A 15,226-nucleotide genomic window follows, 5' to 3' on the forward strand; every position below is an offset into this window, starting at 1 on the left:
TGTAGCTCCCTCCCTTATCCCCTCCCAATCTCACCCTCCCTCCCTCTTCCCCACCTGTGTCCCTCCCCCAGTCTACTGATAAGGAAGGTCCTCCTCCCCTTCCCTCTGATCTGATCCTAGTCTATCAGGTCTCATCAGGAGTGGCTGCATTATCTTCCTCTGTGGCCCGGTAAGGCTACTCCCCCCTCAGGGGTTGGTGATCAAAGAGCAGGCCAATCAGTTCATGTCAGAGACAGTCCCTGTCTCATTACTATGGAACCACTTGGACACTGAGCTACCATGGGCTACATCTGAGCAGGGGTGCTAGGTTATCTCTGAATGGTCCTTGGCTGCAGTATCAGTCTCAGAAAAGACCCCTGTGCCCAAACTTTTTGGATCTGTTGCTCTCCTTGTGGAGCTCCTGTCCTCTCCAGGTCTTACTATCACCCATTTCTTTCATAAGATTCTCTGCACTCTGCCCAAAATTTGGCTATGAGTCTCAGCATCTGCCTTGATACCCTGCAGGGTAGAGCCTTTTAGAGGCCCTCTGTGGTAGGCTCCTGTCCTGTTCCCTGTTTTTTCTCTCCTCAGATGTCCATCCTCTGCCTTTCTGAATGGGGATTGAGCATGTTAGCCAGAGTCCTCCTTGATTAACTTCCTTAGGTGTACAGATTTTAGTGTGTTTATCCTATATTATATGTCTAATATCCACTTGTGAGTGAGTATATACCCTGTCCATACAATGACTTTTGAACATGGCTTCTCTACATCACTAACAGCCCTACAGAGCTGTCAAGAGCACCCCGCCCTGCTTGGTATGCTTACATGCACCAGTGGGCAATGTGCACAGGCTTTATGTCAGAGCCCTTCCAAGGAGAGGCAGTTCTTCTGTCTTTATGGATCCAGAACTGGAGAACAGGAAGGGGCAAGTGACATGCCCAAGTCACACAAATGCTTAGCTCCCTAGTCCCCTCCAGGCCTGAGCAGCTAACTTCCAGCTCCTTTGTCCTTTGCTGGGGTGAGGAATCCAGTCCCAGGGCTTCTTGGCCCTGGATATCAGGCCAGGTCCTTCCTCTCTCAAGCCTTGTTAGACCTGTGTGATGAAGTCAGGAGCCAATGAGGCCCTGCTGGTTGGTCACTCTTGATAGGCTATGCTTTCCAGCACCTTCCAGAACTACTAGATTCCAATCCCGCTGAGCCGAGGACTGGCCAGATACTGCAGTCAGCGAGGACTTAGCTGGTTGCAATCACAGATGTATTGGTCTTGATTTTGTTTTTAAGCAAAAAGCTTTTGTTGTTGTTAAGCTCAGCTGTGATATTTGCACAAGGCCATGGGCTCCATCCTGTGTCTGTCTGTCTCTCACACACATATACACACATGCACGCACCTTTTTTTGTTGTTTTGGTTTTTTGAGGCAGGGTTTGTGCATTCCCTGGCTGTTCTAAAACTCCCTCTGTAGACCGGGCTGGCTTCAAACTCGCAGGGATCCACCTGCCTCTGCCTCCCTAATGCTGGAATTAAAGACTTATGCCGCCCCACCCAGTCCACACACTTCTTCTTAAACTGGGAAACTTCCAGTTTTCAAGCTTTCTTCAGTGAGTGGGCATTTGGCAACACCAGGCTAGTACCGTTACATGGTGACTGCTGGCTGGACTCCCCTCTCTCCTTTTTTGCTGGTAGTGAAGGATCAGGACCTTACACATACTAGGCAAATGTAGCTGTCTTGGAGCTACCAGAAACTTCATATTCTAATTTTATATACATTGGTGTTTGACTGCATGTATGTCTGTGTGAGGGCGCAGATCCCCTGGAACTGGAGTTACAGACAGTTGTGAGCTGTCATGTTGGTGCTGGGAGTTCAACCTGGATTCTATAGAAGAACAGTCAGCGCTCTTTACCGATGAGCCATCTCTCCAGGAACTCTCCCCCCACCCCCCCCTTTTTTTTTTTTTTTCTATTTTTGGATAGGGTTTTATTGCTTGGATGGCCTGGAAGTTGCAATGTAGCCCAGGCTGGCCTTGAACTAACAGATCTACCTGCCTCTGCCTCCCAAGTGCTGTTAGTAAAGCTATCTGCTGCCATGTCTGACTTGCTTTTTTGTTTTGTTTTGTATTTTCCAAAGAGTGTTTTGCCTGGATACATATGTGCCTGCTATCCAGAAGAGGGCATCAATCAATCCCCCTGGAACTGGAGTTCTAAGAGGTTGTTAGCTGTCATGTGGGTTCTGGGAACTGTCTTAGCAGTTGAGCCATCTCTCCAGCCCTAACAAGGGATGAGTGCTTTTATCCACTGAGCTGTCTTGACAACATTAAAAATTATATATTTTGAGCAGGGTGTTTTAGCATCTGCCTTTGGTCCTAGAGGGGAAGGCAGGGCAAGTGGGATCTCTGTGACTTGCAAGCCAGCCTATTAGCAACTTGCAGACCAGCCAGAGTAGAGCTATGTAAGATCCTATCTTAAAAAAAAAATAAAAAAAAAATATATATATATATTTGAGATAGCATTTCATGTAATCCAAACTGATCCTGAATTTAATATGTAGCTGAAGATAACTTTAAACTTGTGATCCTCCACTGTCTGCTCCTGAGTGCCATGGTTAAAAGCTTGCCTCCCTACTTTTTCACTGACTTGAGAGGCCCAGCACAGCTCTATGTCCTCATTCATTGAGTCACCTGGCTGGCCCAGATCTAGTCCTCTACCAACTCTGAAGCCTAGCTGAATGTTCTGCAAAGCTAGCCAGGGAGTAAAGCTGGTGCCCTTTCTCCAACATTGGGCCACCTCCTTTGACACAGGGAGGGAAGCCTGTTCCTTCCCATTGGCCCCAGAGGAACAGGCCAGTGCTGTGAGGGAAAGTACTTGGCAGAGGTTCCCAGGAAGAGACTTCAGCTTTCTAGAGCTCCAATCCTGGCTTATGGCCTTGTTCTTGCCTCCCCTTGCCACATTGCGGGGAAGCCATGGGAATCTTGCTGTTACCACTCACTGATGGCACTTGTTCATTGTTTGGTCAATCTTTACCAAGTTCTTGCCACAGGCCAGGCTCTGTGCAAACCCTGGGAGATGCGGAAGCTCGGGCAGGGAACTAAGACAGCCTGCACCCACACCTGCAGTGAACTGTTACGAGATCTCCAGAAACTCCCGAGCCTCTGTGGATCTGGACTGTGCACTAGAAGAGGATACAGGTTTGCACAGGTCTGGACTGGAAGGAATGTTGGGTTCATCCTGCTAGCTATCATTACCTCTCCTCTAGGCAGCAGAGGCAGGGTGCCGCCAGCTTTCTTCAGCCTTTTTATCTACACAAGCTGACCTATGGCTCTCTTCGGTTCTTCCTAGTCCAGGGAGGTGACACTGCATGCACTCAGCCCTTTCCCTATTGTGTTTTCCTCTGAGTGAAGCCAGGAGAGGAAAGGTCACTTGTGCTTCCAAGTACAACTTATCCTCCTATCTTGCCTGGCTTTTGGCTGAGACAGGATTACTCTTGGGTAATAAGGACACTTTCCCTTACTGACCCATCATAGGTAGTTGGCAGGCTGAACACTTAAAAAATGATTATTAGTGTATGTGTGTGTGACATCTGTGGAGGATGCACACGTGGCTGTCAACAGACAATTCTGTGGAGTCAGTTTTCTTTCCACCTTTATGTAGGTTCTGGGGATTGATCTCAGGTCCTTGGCCTTGTGTTGCAATTTCTTTTACCCACTGAGCCATTTGCTAGCCCCCAGGCTAAATACTTTAGATACTTCACCCACCTCCTCTTAAACAGAGCCTTCCAGTATCCAGGCTGTCATTATTACAATTCTTTTATCTGTAAGATATCCAGGCTTAGACTCACCTAAGGCCACAAAGTCAGGCTGTATGGCCAAGGATGCTGACAGATTTGTTTGACACCAGATACCTAAGCATTAGGCTTTCTGTTCTGCTGCCTGCAGGATTCACTCAAGCCATTTTTTTCCCAGACAAGATGGGGGCTCTTGTAGCATAGTCAATGTCCCTGAATTGGAGTATGCCTTTAAACCTTTTTGTATTTTAAACATTAGCAAAAATAATACCAGGAGAGCTTTGCATGTTTATTTTAAGTCTGGATCAACTGAAAAACCCAATCTGTTTTTCACCCTTTGGTTTTTGGTATCCAAGCATCTAGCTGCTGTGGGGACCATTTATTCTCTTTATTTCCCTGTTTCCCCCATCACAGCTGCTACTGCTGCTAGGCCATCAGCAATATTAGTAGGTAGAGAGGCAAAAGGAGATTGTCTATTTGAGTAGTATATGCTTCCAGGAGGGACACAGTGCTGATGGACCCCAAAATCCAAGCATAACTGTAGTTCAGGTCTACTCCACTGTCAAAGATTAAGATCAGAGCTACAGAGATGATTTGTGCAAATATAGATGTCATAGTCCCCTCAAATGTTTTCTTAGTTCCAGGCCAGCGGATCTCCCCCATGGTGCTGCCAAATATGGAGGCCACAGTATCCCCCACACCCACAGCCAGGACCCCAGCATAGGGGACCAGGGCTCTGGCTCCTCCTAGGCTGCCCTTCTGTGTACAGGGCCTGGGAATTAGCCAAATGGGAAGAGACATGCCCAGAAGCAGGTAGATGTGCGTTAGGATAAGGGGTCCACTGTCTCGTTCATCCAGGAAGAGGGACAGAAGGCTCCGCAGAGTGTGACCCAAGGGCTTGATTCGGAAATAGCGCACATACTCCAGGAAGATGAAGACTGCCAGACATACAGTGGCAGCCACATACAGCAATGACCTGTCAAAGATGATGCCTGGGATGTAAGTGGCTACCACAATGAAGTGGAAATACTTTCTTGTAACAGTAGGAGCCTTGTGCTTCTTGGACTCAGAAGATGAGCGCTTGGCATTCTGGTACAGCACCACCAGGCAGGCCATGGTGGCTAGCAAAGACCAATAGGCTAAGAGGTAGATGCGCGTTTCTGTGTAGAAGAGAAACTGAAGAAGCCAGAGCAGGGGGTTCCTACGAATGAGCCAGTGCAGCCAGGGCAGAACCACTCCAAGGCCCAGGACACAGGTCATGAGGTGGAAGAAAATGGAAGAGGCCCACGTGCCTGAATCCATGAAGACAAAGAGGGTGCTGAAAAAGACACCCATGAGCACCATCCCAACCACAACCACCAACAGGAAGAAGTCCACTGGGTCCCCCTGGCTTTCAGTCAGAGAGCGCTTGATGAGTTGGTTGAGGACGAAGCTAATGCCACCCAGTACGAGCAGTGCCTCCCCAGGAGTGAAGCAGCGGGGCAGCAGATACAGCAGGATCATGTTGAGATAAACGAATATTAGCAGGACTTCCAGGACCTCGATCACCTCGCCCACACTGAGCGAGTGCTTCATAATATAAATGATAATGCCTCCCGCCAAACCCGAGATGGCACAAGTATTGGTGGGCACCGGGCGAGTGATGCCCAGTGCCAACACCGAGGAGAAGAGGGCCACTGCCATGCCAGTGGCTGCAACCACGATACCGAAGCGCTCGAAATACGGGTTCCCTGCAGTCTGGCAGCGCTCCTTCATGACCAGGCCGAGCAATGGCATGACCATGGAGGCCGGCAGTAAGCCACTGTTCGCGGACATTCGGAACTGGAAAACAGCATTCCCCTGCTGGAGCAGCCGGTCCCACTTGTACTGGACGTAGAAGGCCTGCACTGCGAGGGCCACCGCGCACCAGGAGTATCGGTCCCATACTGCAGCGTGGATGCTCAGCACCACTGCGAACACCACTGCAGCCTCTGCCAGCACGGACCCGCTCAGCGGAAACCCAGACTCCGGGGCTGGGGGAGGGCACTGTCGGGTCATGTCTCTAGGCCTGGGGCTCTTGGGAAAGCTTGGTGACTAGAGACGCCTGGGTCTCTGGGGCCCTCAACCCGCCAAGCAGAGGGCAGCAACTTCACCCAGCCAGCAACCTTCTCCAGCTTCCAAAAGGGTACTCCGCCGTGGGCCACCCTGAGGCCTGGGAGCCGGCGCCCAGTCACCCTCCACCGCTTTCAACCCACGCTGTAGCAGGACGCTTACACTCTTCACCTCTCACAGGCTCCACCGCCTCCAGCGCGGACTCTTCTCACCCCAGGGGAACGCCATCTTGACAGTCCCATCCCGGCCACGCCCACAGCCACGTGATCGAAAGCCACGCCCCGCTCTGGAGGTGCGCGATCACGTGAGCGAGTCGTCCGGGGGCGGGGCTGGGACTCGCGCGCGAAGATGGCGACCGCCGCCGGTGGGCCGTGTGTGAGGTGCGGAGCGGGGCGCGGCGGCGGGGTTGGCGTGAGGAGCCCGGGGGGAGTCGGGCGGGAGCTGGAAACGCGATTCGGCGGCAGAGGAGGAAACGAGCCCCGGCTGGGTGGACGGACACCCGCCGGGGAGGCGGTTAGGTCCAAACCGCCCCGGCTCGCGGCTCTGAGGACACTTTTGGAGAGGGCCGGCCGCTCTCCCGTCTCTTTCCGCGCTCCCTTCCCCCCCCCCCCGCCTTCCCCACGCTTCCCCGGCTACGCCCTTCGTAGCACTGCGAGACGTTTCGGGGCTGCCTGGAGGGCGCCCCAGCCCCCACCCGAGCCCTGCCGCCGCGTCCCCGCGCCCTGCTTCGCCTGGGGTGAGCCTTGCCCACGCCGCGAGTTCTTCCCGCGGGCGTCCTTAGTTCCCGCCTTCTTTTCTCTTTGGCTAATGCCGGAATTGATTGAATCAGCCGACAGGTTTTCATCTTCCAGTCGATTCCGGTGCTGTGCCAGGCTTGCTGTGCCAGGCTTCGGGCACAGATGAATTACAGAAAACAGACATACGGTTCTCACTGAAGGAGTGCTTTCCCCCCCCCCCACTCCGTTTTTTTGCGGTAGGGTCTCCTGTCTACTGGCTGGCCTTGAACTCCTTGTTCTCTTGTTTTTGCCTCCTTGCTACGGAAATAACAGACAAGAATTACGAGCCGTGCTTGCCTTTAAAGAGCGCTCACTAGCGCCAGACCCTGGGAAAGTGCCATGCAGGCTGCCTTATCTCATTCATTTCTCCCAACTAGGCGCCTCGTGTTACACATGACTCAGAAGTCTAGTTCGCACGTAGGTAGTCCCCCCTCGACTGTCCCTCGAGATAATCCCTAGGAGGGTTCAGAATTGAACCATACCTCTGTGCTTACATCTTCTACGTTGTAGATGAGTCTTCATACACCCTCACCCCCCACCCCCGCCAAAAAAAAAAAAATCACTTACACATCCCTGTCACCTGGAATTGACTCTGCTAGCTTTATTTGGTCTTGTTCCCTGCTGAACACCCAGACAAACATGTGACTCTCCCTCACATTGCCTGTCTCTCTTTAGATTAGCCGCTTCACCTCCAGAGGTAAGATCTTCTTTGGAGTTTCCTGTGGGTAAAGTGTGATCCTTGTGAGGGCCAGTTTGGTTTTCTTCCCTCTGCTGATCATGCCAGCCCTTGTCTCCACAGCCATGGGTACATCTTGTATGAAAACTTAATTTTTTTTTTCAAAAGGGAAGGAAAATTTTTGCTTGCCAGTAGGCCTTGATCTTTCTGTGGAACTTACCAAACCCGGCCTGGAGGGTGGCCTTTAACTGACCATAGGGTTTTTTATCTTATTTTTGTTGTGAGGTCCTAGGGATCAAACCGAGGGCGGTGGGAATGCTAGGCCTTCTAGGCACTCACTGCCTTTGTCTGTTAGGAGTGGTTTTTAGCTTCCTGGCAATTGGGAGTAGTGGGCTCTGTTTGAAAGGCTGAGGTTACTTTGCCATTTTGAGTCCCTGCTTTTCCAGATGATAACCCTTTTCATCTTTGTGCGCACATATGTGAATGTGGCAGCTGGGGTGCCTTTCTTGGTCGTCTCTCTTTTACCGAACCCGGAGCTTGCGCACTCAGCTTGTTTAGCCACCTGGCCTGCCGTGGGCTGCCCTTCCTCTTCCTGAGCATGGGGATTATTGTTGGGCTGCCACAGTTGCCTGGCTTTTAGATGGGGATATGAATCTGGTCTTCACATCAAGTGCTTTGTCTATTGAGCCATCTTCTTAATCCTGTGTTGCTTTTTCGAGCTTATTGATTGAAACCTAATGTTCTGTATGTAGCCTGGGCTAGTCTGGCCCTGTGACCCCCTGCCTCAGTCTTTCTGCCACTGCAGTTGCAGATGTGTACATAGGAGCCCACTGCTGACGCTGGAATAACACTCTTTAAAACACCCAGAATCTTGTGAAAGTCACTCAGGATTTGGCCCAAATTTGATTTGAATATTGGCATTTTGAGGTCTCTTGGTGTTCTTCAGTTACTTTGTAGAAGTCTGGTGAAGGTATGTGAAAAAAGTAAAGCCACTGTTTGAAAAGCTCTTGGTGGGCCGGGTGCGCTGGTGCACACATTTAATCCCAGTAGAGGCAGGCTGATCTCTGAGTTCCAGGTCAGCCAGAGCTACACAGTAAAACCTTGTCTCGGAAAAACTAAAAGCTATTGCTGCTGAGCTTAAGTCCTGGTTTATAAGAGTCTGTGCAGCCTCTCTGGAGTCAAGTAGAAGACAGCTGCATTATTTTTATGAAGAATATAACTTTCTCAGAAGGACTGTTTTTGTTAGAAGAATTCAACTAGCTCAGCAGTCTTTATATTCTATCTGAAAATGTTTTTTAATAAAAGATTTATTTATTTATTATTTATACAGTCTCCTGTACTGCTTGTACACCTGCAGGTCAGAAGAAGGCACCAGAACTCATTACAGATGGTTGTGAGCCACCATGTAGTTGCTGGGAGTTGAACTCAGGACCTTTGGAAGAGCAGTCAGTGCTCTTAACCTCTGAGCCATCTCTCCAGCCCCCAAAAGTTTTCTTTAATTTTTTTTTCTTGAGCATTTTGTTTATTTTTGTGTATTGTGACTGTTTTGCCTGCATGTATGTCTGCATTGCCTTTGTGTAGTGCTCTGGATTTGGAGTTACAGAGGGTTGTGAGTCACCTTATGGTGCTGGGAATTGAACCTGGACTCTCTCTCTAAGAGGACCCAAGGTCAGTTCCCTCCCCTAGAAAAGTTTCAGCCAGATGGATGTCTCTAAGGAGGATAATGTTCAGTGTACAATGTGCTTTTTTCATTTATTTTTAAAATTTATTTATGTATATGTGTGTGTACCAGCAAGAATTTATGTGCACTATGTGTGTTAGTGGCCACAAAGGACAAAAGAAGGCATTGATTCTTCTAGAACTGGAGTTATAGGCAGTAGTGAGCTGCTTGATGTGGTTGCTGGGAACCAGACCCAGGTCCTCTTCAGTACCAGCCGATCTCTCCCACTTTTGTTTTTGTTGTTGTTGTTGTGTTTGTGTGTGTGTGTGTGTTTGTGCTATGATGTGTGTGTACAGGTCAGGGGACAGCCCTCAAAAGTCAGTTCTCTCTTTCCATCTTTTGTTGTTTTGTTTTTTTGAGACAGGGTTTCTCTGTATAGCCTTGGCTGTCCTGGAACTCACTCTGTAGACTGAACTCACAGAAATCTGCCTGCCTCTGCCTCCCAAGTGCTGGGAATAAAGGGCATGAATCGTGGCCTGTCCTGTCGTTCCACTTTAATGTACTTCCAGGGTTGAATTCAGGTCTCCAGGCTTAAGTAGCAAGTATTTGTGTCCACTGAGCCCTCTGGCTGGCCCTCTGCCTCTTAGAAATAAAGTTCTATGTTGTCTCCTAGAACTTTGTCTATATGTTTGTTTATTTTTCATTTATGTGTTTATTGATGTTTATTTTTTTTCATATATGTGTTTATTTATTGTATATATGTGGGTGTGTTTGATAGGGAGTACATGTGGAGGTCAACTTGCCAGATTTGGTTTCCTTTTTCCACCATGTAGAAGGGTTCTGGGGATTCAGTTCATTAGGCTCGGTAGTAGGCACCTTTACCCATTGGGTCATCCTGTTAGCCCATCAATACAGTAAAACAAACAAACAAAAAACCAACAAAGGTGTCTGTGTGTGGGGGGAGCAGGAGTGTGGTATTATGACATGTGACCAGAGGACAGTTTTGTGAGTCAGTTCTCTTCTACTATAGGGTCTGGGACTTGAATACAGGTTGCAAGGCTTTTGCCTTTCAGGCTCAGTCAGTACATTTTCAAAATCTTAACCTTTGAAGCTTAGTACTTGATTTCAGTGCCTTAGTTTCTCCCCTATCTACTTAATTGAGACGTGGTGCACACTTGTTTCCCGGAGAGTGTAGATAGAAGCTGTTTCTTTCCCGAGTCTTTGGGTTGCCCCCAGTACCAGCCTCCTCTGTCGTGTTTGTCTGCACATTCCTTCACTTGACAGTGGGAGGTAGTCTTTCCTACTGAGGCAGTTTCTAAGGCCTCTTATTCTGTCCTGCAGAGTCCTGGAGTCTCTCATGGTTAGTATATTCTCCATAGGACTTGCTTTTTGCAGGTTGTGTAATGTGCTGTTATGTGACAGACTTTTCCTGGGGAGATGCAGCAGATACACCTCTACTTAACTCAGAAAGGGAGCCATGGAAGACAAAGGGATGATTGTACCTTGTCCAGTTTGGTGAATCAATGGGTTTTTATTGGGGTTATTTAGGAGTGTGGGTGAGGGATTACTTACAAGGAGCAAGGATAATGAAAAATCATCTTTGAAGCCAGGTGTGGTGGCACATATCTTTTATCCCAGCACTCTGGGAGGCAGGCAGGTCTACAAAGTAAATTCCAGGACAGCTGGTGCTACACAGGGTAACCCTGTATCAAACATGCAAGCAAACAAATGAACAAACTCAAAACAACCAACAAAAACAAAAACAAACCCCAAAATTTAAAGCAGCTGCATCAGCAGAAAATCCACCCTGTCATAGGTGACAATTGAAAATTCCAGCTTACAGACCTTGCCGGGAATTCACAGCTGGACCAACTCTTCTGTGGGCAGTGTGGCAGGTCAGGTCTGTAAGCCCAGCAACTGTTTCCTCACTTTATACTACCTTGTCTTCCCTGACAAGTGACCCCTTGTGATCTTTGTTTTCCTCCTGTGCCTTCTAAGCCTTGCTTTCCCTCCTGGAGGAAAGGTTTCAATCAGGAGGGCATGTTATACATCAAGAAACATGCCTGAGAACAGTTCCCAGCTTGTAAGCAGCATCAAGTCTCTAATTTACACCTTCATCTTTCTCAGACCAGTGCAGTGTCTGAGAAAGATGCCATTAACACTTAATTCAACAAAGATTCTGATCCTCATAAAGTACCATTTTCTCTTCCATTCTGCCTCTTGGCACTTTCACAAACTTGTTTTTGTGTTCCAAGTAGATTACAGTCTGGAAAGGGATGTACGTCACTGTTTTCTGGCAGACTTTCATTCAGTTCATGCTGTTCTTAAAATGAATTTTGTGTGTATATGTGGATATATGCATGTCCACAGCATGTTGTGGAGGTCAGATGACAGCCTGAGGGAGTTATGTCTCTCCTTCCACCATGGAGGTCCCACAGGTAGAATTTAAGTCTCCAGGTTTAATGACAAGTGCCTCTACCCACTGAGCCATCTCTCTTGTCCCTCAGTATATATTCATTATGGCTTCTTGTGTGTCTGCTACTGTATTAAGAATGGTTGGCCACTAAGAACTGGGAGCTTCACGGCACATCTTTGTTGATTTGCAGGATGAATTGTTTTTGAGACAGGGTATCCTATAGCCTAGGGCTAGTCTGGGAACTCACTGTGCAGCAGAGGCTGCTCTTAAATTCCTGATCATTCTACTTCTATCTTCCGAAGTTATGGAATCATAAGCTGGAGCCGTCATGCCTAGCACAAGATGAAATCTTTTTTTTTTTTCCTTTCAAATTTTTTTTTTTTTTTTTTTTTTTTTTTTTAGATTTATTTGTTACGTATACGGTGGGTGTTCTGCCTGTACGCCTGAAGAGGGTACCAGATCTCATTACAGATGGTTTATGGTCCGCCATATGGTTGCTGGGAATTGAGCTCAGGACCTCTAGAAGAACGGCCAGGGCTCTTAACCTCTGAGCTATCTCCCCAGACCCCTTCACCAAGAATTTTTATTTCTGTCTCCTCCTCTCTTCTCTCTCTTTGGTAGGGTCTCACTTTGTAGCTTAGGCCAGCCTTGAACTTGAACTTGCCTCAGTTTGCTGAGTGTTGGGATTACAGGCATTTGTTATTGTACCTTGCCTGAAATTTTTTTAATTTAAATTTATGTGTATGTGCATATCTGTGTAAGCAAGCCAGAAGATAGTGTTAGATCTCCTGAAGGTAGAGTTGCAGGCAGTTGTGAGCTGCTTGACATGGCTGCTGGTAACCCAGTGCACACCCTCTGGAAGAGCAGCAGGCACTCTGAACTGTGGAGCCATCTGTTCAGCTCCTTTTTTCCTACTATGGGGTCACATGTATGCCAAGCTGTCCATGAACTTGTTATGGTGCTAGGATCACAGGTGTTGTGCTCGAGTCTGCTTTGTATGGTGCTGTGGGTAGAGCCAAGAGCTTGTGATTGTTGAGCAAGCAACATGTCAGTTGAGCAACAGTTCCTGCAACTGAGCAGGAACTGTTTTCAAAAAAGAAAAAAAGAAAAAGAAACCACTGAACCCATGGCTTCATGCATACCAGACACAGCAATTGCCATTTTAAATAAAGCTCTCACTTTACATCTGCTAAGTAGGGCTTTTCAAATAAGTGAGCCCAAGGATAAATATGCCTTGATGGTAATTTTTAAAACATCACTAAATTTCTTTAGTGACCTTGCCTCTGTGTTATTTGAGGCTGGTTCATTATCAGCATAAAAAGAAACATTTGTTCCGATAACTATATCTAATCTAATTATTTTTGAACTGTGAATGTTATCCTGTTATCAGAAAAAGATTATAATGATTCCAGTGCCCTGGTGTGGGAGTTGGTAGCGATGGATTTAATAGAATCAAAGCTTTTTTTTTTTTTTCTTAGAAGCATTAACGTTTAGGAAGGATTTATAATTTTTAGGTATGTTTAGGCCTCTTTGATGGAAAAATCCTGAATGACGGCTTTAGTGTACATGGCTCTACCACCTTGTGTTTAGTCTTTCCTCCCCTCTCTTTTAACATTGCATTTATTTGTTTGTTTATTGCGCACATGAGTGAGGGTATGCATGCCAGTATAAGTATGGAGCTCAGAGGACAATTTGCAGGAGTTGGCCTCTCCTTCCATGTCGGTCCCAGAATTGAACTCGGGTTGGCAGGCTTGGTGGCAAGCAGCTTTACACTGAGCTGCCATCTTACTGGCCCTTGTTTTGTGTTTTTGTCTTAATGAAGAAAATAGTTTTCAGTTTATTTTTTTCTTTTGAGTTTGTCAATGGGTGTGTCTGTGCATGAATTCCTGGTCATGTGTATATAGACACATGTGTTTGTATGGAGGCTGACAGGAGCTTTTTTGATTATGTTCCACTTTATTCATTGATTTAGAATCTAAATTGAATCTGGACATTTCAGTATGGCATGTCTAGCCAGCCAGTTTTTCCAGGGATCCTTTCTTGTCTCTGCCATCTGAATACTGGATTTATAGGTATCTGCTACACACACACACACACACACACACACACGCACACACAAAGCATTATTCTGCTTGGGCAATAAGTGAACAGGTATTTTACCAATTGAACCATTTTTCCAGCATAAGTTTTTGTTTTAATTTTTTTTTTTTTTTTTTTTTTTTTTTTACATTTATGTATGTGTGCGTGATCTCATTGGCTCTTAGATTTTGCTTTTGAGCCATGATCTCCAGTTTCTTAAGGATGTTAAATTTGTTACTTGTGGTATACCTGTAACTTACTCTGACTCCCAATGCTGGGATTAGGGGTGTGAGCCACCACCCGTTTCTGTAGTGCTGCACTCAAACCTGATGCTTCGTGTATGCCAGGTCAGCACCGTGCTGACTGAGCCACCTCTCCAGCTCCTTCAAAACCTTCCCAAAATTACAGTTAATATTCTGTGTGTGTGCAAGACTATGGAGGTCAGAGGACAGCTTGTAGACTTGTTCCTCCTCTCCCACCATATGGGTTCCTGGTATTGGCAAGGCTTGGCAGCAAGCACAGCTATGCATTTAGCCACCTCACCAGCCCATTGTTTTTTGTTTTTGAAGATGGCATTCTCATATAGCTCAGGCAGGCCTTGAACTCTATGGGATTAGCGGTCTTTGTTTTTTTCATTTACTGTCTCTGTGGCTAAAGTTTATATCTTACACTTTTAGACCAAACATAATGGTTCATGCTTGTAATCCCAGCACTTAGAAGGCTGAGGCAGGAGTATTGCTCTAAGTTTGAGACCAGGGTGCAATATATTGGTTATTTATTTATTTATTTATTTATTTCAGGCCAGCTTGTGCTACAGTATGAGACCTTGTATCAAAAAGTCTACTACTGGGCTGGAGAGATGGCTCAAAGGTTAAGAATGCTGGCTGTTCTTTCAAAGGCCCTGAGTTCAATTCCCAGCAACCACATAGTGGCTCAACCATCTATAGTGAGATCTGGGACCCTTTTCTAGTATGCAGGCACACATGCAGACAAATTGCTGTATAAATAATAAATAAATAAATCTTTAAAAAAAATCAAAGACTTGTCTCTGGTTTAAGAAAAAAGCCTAACTACTACTAATAATTTTAAAAAATTAAAAATTTTATGTTTTTATGTTTATCTTAAATATCAAATTTCTTTAATTTTTTTTTTCTTCGAAGAACAAAATTATGTCTGTGCTTTCTCATTTTTCAGGAGCAGCAGAGAACTCTGGACAATACTCCTGGGGAGGTCAGCTCTTAGAGAACTGGTGAGTGGCAGCGTTCTTGAGTGATTTTTAGGAATTTTTATAGCTTTGATTAAAAAACAAAAACAGAAAAACCCAAACTGGAGACTTGTCTTCTTGTGTAGCTCCTGGAATTTTCTAAGTCAGCCTTTGCTTGTACCATGTTGATTCCTCTTCTGTAAAGACTCTGATGCCGACGGTGAGGTTACCTGAGAGCAGGCTGCAGAGAGCCTCTGCTGCTCAGGCTGAGAAGGCTCTCAGGATCCTGTCTCACGCCTGCCTGCCTGCCTCCTTTGCCTTTAGCTTCCAAATCAGAGAGGCTGTGAGTTCTAAGATGTTTTCAAGTATAGGATCCGAGAAAGCTAGCTGTTCACGCTTCTCACCCTGTGAGGGTGTTCCGATGACATTCCTGTACTGTTACTTTTTGTTGTAACTAACACATATCTAGAACCTTATATGCCTTTGTCTGATAACTCTGCTTCTAGAGTGAATCCTAAAAGAAGGACATCTTAGGAAACGTTTTGTGCTCAGAACAGCATTTTACTGCA

At 46.7% G+C, this 15,226-nt stretch overlaps 2 protein-coding genes across 5 annotated transcripts in view; one reads left to right on the top strand and one right to left on the bottom strand.

Annotated features, from left to right (window-relative positions):
* Positions 1 to 4,023: 4,023 nt before the first annotated feature.
* On the bottom strand, positions 4,024 to 6,112 carry Dolk (dolichol kinase). Its single transcript, XM_021649243.2, has one exon. The coding sequence runs from the start codon at positions 5,790 to 5,792 to the stop codon at positions 4,182 to 4,184; it is 1,611 nt and encodes a 536-aa protein (XP_021504918.1). The 5' UTR covers positions 5,793 to 6,112; the 3' UTR covers positions 4,024 to 4,181.
* Positions 6,113 to 6,123: 11 nt separating this feature from the next.
* Positions 6,124 to 15,226, top strand: part of Nup188 (nucleoporin 188) — a 55,321-nt gene continuing 46,218 nt past the window's right edge. For 3 of the 4 annotated variants that reach the window (XM_060389862.1, XM_060389864.1, XM_060389863.1), the window contains exons 1-2: positions 6,124 to 6,226; positions 14,648 to 14,702. In XM_060389862.1, coding sequence (XP_060245845.1) covers positions 6,195 to 6,226; positions 14,648 to 14,702 — 87 coding nt within the window. In that variant the 5' untranslated portion in view covers positions 6,124 to 6,194. The remainder of the gene's footprint in view (positions 6,227 to 14,647; positions 14,703 to 15,226) is intronic. The other variant, XM_021649366.2, reaches the window with a different exon arrangement.

The sequence above is a fragment of the Meriones unguiculatus genome, chromosome 8 (assembly GCF_030254825.1).
Source record: "Meriones unguiculatus strain TT.TT164.6M chromosome 8, Bangor_MerUng_6.1, whole genome shotgun sequence".
Taxonomy (NCBI): Eukaryota; Metazoa; Chordata; class Mammalia; order Rodentia; family Muridae; genus Meriones; species Meriones unguiculatus.

Coding starts and splice junctions, on each gene's coding strand:
- Dolk (XM_021649243.2), bottom strand. CDS start 5,792: ATGACCCGACAGTGCCCTCCCCCAGCCCCGGAGTCTGGGTTTCCGCTG.